This window comes from Callorhinchus milii, unplaced genomic scaffold (genome assembly GCF_018977255.1).
Source record: "Callorhinchus milii isolate IMCB2004 unplaced genomic scaffold, IMCB_Cmil_1.0 Scaffold15, whole genome shotgun sequence".
NCBI lineage: Eukaryota > Metazoa > Chordata > Chondrichthyes > Chimaeriformes > Callorhinchidae > Callorhinchus > Callorhinchus milii.
Window position 1 is genome coordinate 14,363,599 of NW_024704756.1, and position 8,972 is coordinate 14,372,570.

An 8,972-nucleotide genomic window follows, 5' to 3' on the forward strand; every position below is an offset into this window, starting at 1 on the left:
TGAAAAGGAGAATAATAAATACTAGATATTTACACTATATATATATATACGCACACACCAGACCAAAAATGCAATGTATTATAATAAACATAACTTTTTTATATAGTACTAAAAAGTTAATAAATTAAATATGGTTATTGCTGTGAGGATGCCTGTCTGGTCAGTGTGTTTGTTTCATTGCATTGTTCAGATAAGCATTTGTGGGCAAAGCTAAAATGGTTGATGTGGTCTGAATGCTATTTTCGTGCATTTTTTTAAATCAATTTGCCCATAACGACTATATCTTTGACCGGAGCTGACAGTCTCCCAAGGACAGCACAGAGACAGACAGCCCGTCCGGCCTGGTTTCAATGAAACTTTCCCCATTCCCCACCGCTCACAAAAGCCCCAAAGTTTACTGTGTAATACAGAGTTGAAAACTTTGTGCTGTTGTGCAAAACTTTCGCTGCTCTCAGCAATGGAGTAATATGGCGCTATCCAAAACCTTAGTGTGGTTAAACGACCTTTGCCAATATGATGGATAGGACACATATCATGGCCACTTAAAGTCTGCGGCTTTCAGAATGATGGTTACATCAACTGAATGGAAGGATTCAATTCCTTCAGTATCATTTTTTTTAAAAAAAACAGGATCTGCAGCTTACAGTTTACATAAACAATTTAAAATGCTTAAGTAACTTCTGATCCGTTAAGTTGTTGTATTGAGCCTTTAACGACGGGGCAGGGCGTAATGTGTCAATGTTGACATACTTATTACTACCGTGTCATTACTAATAATAACCCTTCAATCACTCTGCAATAAACAATAACCGTTTCAATAACGCCAATTTTGTGGGGAGGCTATGTTGTGCGTGTGTGTCCACACTCTGCAACTCGTGGTGACTGTTTCTTACAGATAGCGTCAAACCATGCAGCACAACAACTCAACCGGCTCGTCGAGTCTATCTGGGAAGGAAATCGTGAGCAATAACAATAGCAATAACGGCCAGAGTCCCTGCCAGACCAAATGATACACTTCCCTTTATTTACAAGAGCCTTCACGCGGTGTGTCAGGGAGTGAAATGGTTGCTTCTCGCTCTTGCCTTTTCAAAGGGGAGGCGTTTTGGCAAACGCAGTGTGTCCACTGCATTTGCCCATTTCAAGCAAAAGTCCTGTTGTCACCGCTAACTGCTGACATGGGACCGAAATGTTGAGTGAGGGTTTGGTCTGTGTGTGTGTGTGTGTGTGTTGTTGTTGTTGTTGGCTGCAGTTTTGTTGTTGTGCCTGTTTGAGGTCAGTCCAGTTTTGTCACTCAGTCACTGACTCACTCAGTCACTCACTGACTCACTCAGTCACTCACTGACTCACTCAGTCACTCACTAACTGACTCATTCACTCACTCACTCACTCACTCACTCACTAACTGACTAATTCACTCACTCACTCACTCACTAACTGACTCACTCACTAACTGACTCACTCACTCACTCATGTACTCACTCACTCACTCACTTACTCACTCATGTACTCACTCACTCACTCATTACTCACTCACTCATTAATCACTCACTCATTAATCACTCACTCATTACTCACTCACTCACTCATTTACTCACTCACTCACCCACTCATGTACTCACTGACTGACTGACTGGCTAGTGAGATGATTGACTGGCTAGTGAGATGACTGACTGGCTAGTGAGATGACTGACTGGCTAGTGAGATGACTGACTGGCTAGTGAGATGACTGACTGGCTAGTGAGATGACTGACTGGCTAGTGAGATGACTGACTGGCTAGTGAGATGACTGGCTGGCTAGTGAGATGACTGACTGGCTCGTGAGATGACTGACTGGTTCGTGAGATGACTGACTGGCTAGTGAGATGACTGACTGGCTAGTGAGATGACTGACTGGCTAGTGAGATGACTGACTGGCTAGTGAGATGACTGACTGGCTAGTGAGATGACTGACTGGCTAGTGAGATGACTGACTGGCTAGTGAGATGACTGACTGGCTAGTGAGATGACTGACTGGCTAGTGAGATGACTGACTGGCTAGTGAGATGACTGACTGGCTAGTGAGATGACTGACTGGATCGTGAGATGACTGACTGGCTAGTGAGATGACTGACTGGCTAGTGAGATGACTGACTGGCTAGTGAGATGACTGACTGACTAGTGAGATGACTGACTGGCTAGTGAGATGACTGACTGGCTAGTGAGATGACTGACTGGCTAGTGAGATGACTGGCTGGCTAGTGAGATGACTGACTGAGCTGCTGTTTACAGCGCAGTGTAACGTTACTCAGTGACGCCCTCTCACTGGTTATACTCTGTGGGATTTGCTGTTCCAATAACATTATTATGGCTCTGTTTCCCGATCCGCCGCTGATGTTTTGAAAACGCCCTCATTTCTCAGAGAGAATCAGCCAAACGGTTGGTTATTACAGCGCGTGAACCACTGTGTGGGTGTGTGTTAGTGTGTTAATGTGCATATGTGTGTGTTTGTGTGTATATATAGGTGTGTTTGTGTGTATACGTGTGTGTGTCTGTGTGTATATGTGTTTGTGTATATATATGTGTGTGTTTGTGTATATGTTTGTGTATGTTTGTGTGTGTGTGTGTATACGTGTATATGTGTGTGTATGTATACGTGTGTCTGTGTGTTTGTGTATGTATATGTGTGTGTGTGTATGTTTGTGTGTGTGTGTGTTTGTGTGTATACATGTGTGTGTGTGTTTGTGTATGTGTGTGTGTGTTTGTGTGTATACATGTGTGTGTGTTTGTGTGTGTGTGTGTGTAAGTGTTTGTGTGTATACATGTGTGTGTGTGTGTGTGTGTTTGTGTATGTATATGTGTGTGTGTGTAAGTGTTTGTTGTAATGTTTGTGTGTGTGTGTGTTTGTGTATGTATGTATGTCTGTGTGTGTAAGTGTTTGTGTGTATACATGTGTGTGTTTGTTTATGTGTGTGTGTAAGTGTTTGTGTGTATACATGTGTGTGTGTAAGTGTTTGTGTGTATACGTGTGTGTGTGTTTGTGTATGTATGTGTGTGTGTGTAAGTGTTTGAGTGTATACACGTGTGTGTGTATGTTTGTGTGTGTGCGTAAGTGTGTATGTGTATACATGTGTGTGTGTGTGTGTGTGTGTGTGTGAGTTTCCACAGCATATATTCATAACAACACCAGCATTTCTCAGCAAAATGGAATACAATTAACATTTGCAACAGATGACCATTTGTCGGAACGAAATAAGAAACTCTTTGGGGGGTATTTTTTGGGGGGGGTGAGAGAGGGGAGGGGGGTGAGAGAGGGGGAGAGGGGGTGAGAGAGGGGGAGAGGGGGTGAGAGAGGGGGGGAGAGGGGGGTGAGAGAGGGGGAGAGGGGGGGGAGAGAGGAAGTTAATAATTAAGCAAAAAAAAAGAGAAAGTGCAGTGCAATGATTCCAGGCACTGACTCTCCTCTCAACAAATACAACATCACATAACAATCAGAGGCACAGGTTTCGTTACCAAAGGGGAAAATGCGCTTTAACGCTCAGTGCGTTGTGGGCAGAAGTGCAGGTCAAGGCTGTGCGTGTGTTGTGTGTGTGTGTTGTGTGTGTGTATGTGTTGTGTGTGGGTGTAGTGCTGTGTGTTGTGTATGTGTTATGTGTGTGTGTTGTGTTGTGTAGTGCTGTGTTGTGTGTGTGGTGTTGTGTAGTGCTGTGTTGTGTGTGTGGTGTTGTGTAGTGCTGTGTGTGTGTAGTGTTATGTGTGTGTGTGGTGTTGTGTAGTGTTGTGTGTAGTGTTGTGTTGTGTGTGTTGTGTTGTGTGCAGTGTGTGTTGTGTAGTGTCTGTTGTGTAGTGCTGTGTGTGTGTGGTGTTGTGTTGTGTGTAGTGTTGTGTTGTGTGTAGTGTTGTGTTGTGTAGTGTGTGTTGTGTTGTGTGCAGTGTGTGTTGTGTAGTGTGTGTGGTGTTGTGTAGTGTGTGTTGTGTAGTGTGCAGTGTGTGTTGTGTGGTGTGTGGTGTTGTGTAGTGTGCAGTGTGTTGTGCAGTGTGTGTTGTGTAGTGTGTGTTGTGTAGTGTGCAGTGTGTGTTGTGTAGTGTGTGTTGTGTAGTGTGCAGTGTGTGTTGTGTGGTGTGTGTTGTGTAGTGTGCAGTGTGTGTTGTGTGCAGTGTGTGTTGTGCAGTGTGTGTTGTGCAGTGTGTGTTGTGTGGTGTTGTGTTGTGTGAACACTGACCGTTTGCAGCACAACACATACCACAGTCGGTCCCTCCTCTCGTCCCTTTAAACGTGAGAGGGGGCAGTGGGGGTTTGCAAAGGCGTTCAGTGCGTTGTACTTACATAGCGCTTTAATTTCTTTTCTGGGGGTGATTTGATGAGCCAGCCAGTGAATACGATGTCTTCTGCACTCATGTGTCCCAGTGCAAAGGAGAGGCAAATACCCCCCCCCAAAAAAAAACACCCCTCACTTTTTTAAGGGGGTGGGTTACAGATGCTGCTATAATGTCTCTCTCTCTCTCTCCTTGTCACTCAGTTGGATCCTGTGTAAAATCCATCACCAGGAGTGTGTGTTAACCACACACGAGTTGCAATGCAATTGCAATTGCAATGCCTTGTCTTGTGTGTCTCTCTCTCTGTGTGTGTGTGTGTGTGTCCACAGGAGGAAGCACTGTGAGCAACTCAACAGACACCAAGTTTCTCCCACCCATTTAAGCTGGAGTTGGCCAATGCAGTCACATCGTCTAATGACGCTGAATAAAGAAACATGCAGCTCCTATCATCATTTCTTTTCACACACACAACCCCCCCCCCCCCCCCCCCCCGCCCCCACCGCCTCCCCGGGTACGAACAGGGCAGGAGGCGGAATATCTTACTGTGTAAGTTTCGCACCCGTTCCCGTTCCCCCCACCACTCCACCCCACCCCACACCCCACCGCACACCGCACGCCAAACCTCCAGCCCATTCGCTTCACGGCGGGTCCCGCCAAGGGCTTTGAGACGTCTCGGAGACGCCACGAGGGCACTACCGCCAAAGCCGAGGATTGTTATTGGGTTTCTTCAGGTTTGGGCGTCCTTGTGTGCGGGTGTCTGGCTGGGACGCTTCTAAACCTCCAAGGTCTCGTTTGTGAGCCAGACAAGCTGCTACTCCAGAATGGAAGCGGTTCAGTCACAATTGCGGGCACCTCGGCTGATTTTTGAGTGCACGCGTTCCCCTGCACGACCTCAGCGAAGATAATGTCATTCGGCACAGAGCTGGGAATGAACGCGTCGAATGCCCTGGACAATGTGTTTCAGCGCTTGCGGTGTTGCACTTGTCCATCGAGTCTTCAATTTCAAGTAGGACGAGAGCAGAAGGATTGAAGATCCCGCAGGCAGATGAAACGAAAGACCAAATCAAGGGAGATATTAAAAAGGAGAGCCGAGTGATGACATTCTGAAAGAGATTGCTCGCACGTGCAATCCGTCCGCACACAGGTCAACGAGATCAAATAGTATTAGAATATCAAACACGTGCAAAGAATTAGGATACGGTGACTAAGCAGTCTGGGACTATTTTTATTATCTATTTGTTTAAATGTTAATTCACAGCATTTGTGTTGGGTGTAACTTAACAAGAACCCGAGTTCCAATGAACGATCACACCCTGAGCGTGAACCTATCTTTCCCTTTCATATGTTGATTGACCTGCAGCCCATCCCTAGCGCTACTTTGCCATTTATTTTCCCTTGAGAAATTAGGATTGCGAGTGCATATCATCCGGACCTGTATATCGAGAAGTGTAGTTATTGTGGATATTACTGTTTCGGTTGTGAGCAAGCTAGTGTAACAACAACAACAACTTGCATTTATCAGTCACCCTCAAAGCAGGGGGTGTTTCAGAGTGCTTAAAATAAACCTCAAGGTTAAAGCTCCCTCCAGTACAATTCACGAACGTATAGAACTTGGGGACATCACTACAACAATATATTAGAAAGCAGTATTTTTTTTTCTTGACCCGCACTTCAGATCTCCAGAGGTGGCAACCCATAGTGTTGAGCGTTCATTTAAAAAATAAGACAAGTCCACGGTCCATTTCTGTAGAGATCAAAACACTGTGTATTTATCCAAAGGAATTAGGCCTTTATTTTCTGTCTGTAATATTTAACACACAAATAAACACAGACGAACCGGGTATAACCGGAGATTTATTGCAACGAACACGGTTACCAGACTGCGCTGAATAAAGTGAGGAATTTTCTCTTTAATTTTTTTTTAAAAGATCCCCAACGAAAACCGTATTAACATTCATTAAAGACTTGTCAAGTTATTTAATGACAACCAGCCCCCACCCCCTTATCCCCCCCACCCCACCACCCTACACCCCACCCCCCCCAACACACACACACACACACACAACAACAACAACAACAAAACATTAAGTGCGTTCTTCAGTGCTTTTGCTGAAGAAATGACCCATTGGTGCCACCTCGTGGACCTTCGACCCAAACGCACCCAACACATTCCCAGGGGAAAAAAAACATTTCACGCTGCCAAAAGGGAAGAGAGTCTGGTTTCCATTCCATCTGCGGAATTTCCGTGTGTAGGTGGGGACGCGTGGAATTCTCCGCTTGGTTTGGATTCTCTTAAGCGCGGTGATAGGTTTCCCCGTGTGTCAGACACCTGGTTGACTCCCCCCCCCACCCCACCCCAGCCCCCCCAAAAAAAAATTCTCGGGCTATCCCCTCTTGCATTGATCTATACGCGTCCTGTCTGACTCGGAGAGCACCGTTTGTGCAGCCACTGGTGACCCGGTGCACTGCAATTATTACTCTTAATCTGGTATGTTTCCCCCAGTTTTGCTGAGCGCCAAAATGCCCAGGACGCGGAATGCAGAATTAACTGTACGCTCTCCAGTGAAGGGAGACGACAGCGGTTGGTTTGTTGACTTGTACAGAATGCAGCTTTTTTTTAAAAAAAAATCTTTAAGCGCTTTGAGGCATCCTCCCGACGTGAAAGGCGCTATATCAAATGCAAGGGTTATTTATTATTATTATTATTATTATTATTATTATTCGGCCTGGAGGGACTGAGCCCAGTGTATGGCAAAGGGCAGGTGGTTCAATACGGCAACAGAATCTTGGGAGTTGCATGATATCACACGTGACCTCATAAGCATTTCATGATATCATACTTTGTGATTATAACCTCAAAACTTCACAACATTCGACTGAAACTCACTTCATATAAACACGTGTGTTTGGAGGATGTTTGAGGGTAAGTTGACGACACAGTTTATTCGACATCAGAGAAGCTCTTTTCTGGGCATTGAATAATAATAGTAATAATAATCCTTGAATCCGATATAGTGCTTTTTCTCACGTCTTCGCGACGTCTCGAAGCGCTTCACAGAATAGACTGTAAATAGTAATAATAATAATAATAATCCTTGCATTTGATATAGCGCTTCTCATGTCGGGAGGACGTCCCAAAGCGCTTCACAGAACGCACTGTAAAGTGAATTGACTGCATCTTTGTGGGCGAAAACGCGTACGGCAGTGTCCCACAAACAGTTGTGGATTGAAGTGACCAAATTATTATTGTTCTTTTTTACCTTGAGGAATTATTATCAGGCGTGTGGAGTAAAGAAACTTGCCCACGGTTTCGCCCTTGGTCTCTTGCTTGTGAGGCGAGTGCTCTAACCGCTGAGCTACAGGACTCCACGGAACGGGTCAAAGGGGAGAAAATGTTCCAAAGTTTCTCAAAGTTTGAACCGTATAAACTGTTGGAGCTATCAAATTGTCTGCCCTTGTGCCACCTCTAATCTGTTTCTGGTTATTCTAGTATTACAGAGAGGAAAGGAATTTCTGGTGCTGATGGTCCATTGGCTGGTATGCATCTTTGTCCTTTGTCTCGCGTAGATGAGTAACATATAAAACGTAATAGTGCTGTGCAGTGCAACACGATCTTCATTTATTTAGCTGCTGTCACTTCGTCAGGACTATTCAAAGTGCTTCACACAGCTGACTGGGTGGGGCTCAGAGGAGGGTGTGGGGGAAGATGGCTAATTGCACGGTTAAAGAGGTGGTGCCAAAGGTGGGTTTTAAAAGTAGGGAGGGAAGTGGGTGAGGTGGCGGGACTCCAGGATGTAGTTCTGGAGAAAGGGGGCAAAATGGCTCAAAGCTCGTCCGCTGATGATGGGGTTCAAGGGCTCCAAAACGCTGCCCCATGTGTGAAGGGCGCTTCACAAATGAAAGCGGTTGTTGTTTGGTCACTCGGTAATAGATAACAATACATTATCCTCGCGTTTGGTAGAGCGCCTTATCTTCTTCGTCTTCGAGACGCCTCAAAGCGCTTCGCAGAATATACTGTGAAGTGAAGTGACTGTAATGATTAGCGGCTGAAACGCGGCAGCCGATCGCACACAGCAGCGTCCCACAAACCGAGTCGCCGATCGAGTGAGAAAATTGTTCTATTTGTATTTTTGAAGGAATTCTTCCCCCCCCCCACCCCCACCCCCATCCCCCCCCCCCCCACCCCACCCCACCCCACCCGGAAAGCCATCCGCCAATCGGCTAACAACCGGGTAAACAGAGGCGTTTGGAGGAAGGAAACTTGACCAATCTTTAACCCCGTCCGGGAATACACGCCCGGTTGCGGGGCGCCGTTGTGTGTGCGCGCCGCCGGCCGGCCGGCCGCGTTTTGCCCGCAGAAATACACAGTCACTACACTTTACCGTGTAATTCTGCGAAGTGCTGCGAGACCCTGATAAGGCGCTGTATCAAATGCAAGTTGTTGTTGTTATTATTATTCATTATTATTACAATATAATAATATCATATAATAATATTGTACAGATATACAATATGTGTGTGTGTGGGGGGGGGGGGGGGGGGGGGGCGGGGCCACAGTGACAGACAAGCAGATGCTCAGAGGAGTTTGCCAGTCTCCGGGGGCGCAGCGCACATGCGCAGTCGGTCAATCGTCACAGACTGGCAGCGCCGCATTGGCGTCCGCCGATTGGCCGGGCGTC

The 8,972-nt window shown here is 46.1% G+C and overlaps 1 protein-coding gene across 2 annotated transcripts in view; it reads right to left on the reverse strand.

Annotated features, from left to right (window-relative positions):
• Positions 1-4,732, reverse strand: part of gab3 (GRB2 associated binding protein 3) — a 51,244-nt gene extending 46,512 nt beyond the window's left edge. For both annotated transcript variants that reach the window (XM_007893516.2, XM_007893514.2), the window contains exon 1: positions 4,304-4,732. In XM_007893516.2, coding sequence (XP_007891707.1) covers positions 4,304-4,375 — 72 coding nt within the window. In that variant the 5' untranslated portion in view covers positions 4,376-4,732. The remainder of the gene's footprint in view (positions 1-4,303) is intronic.
• Positions 4,733-8,972: the final 4,240 nt, after the last annotated feature.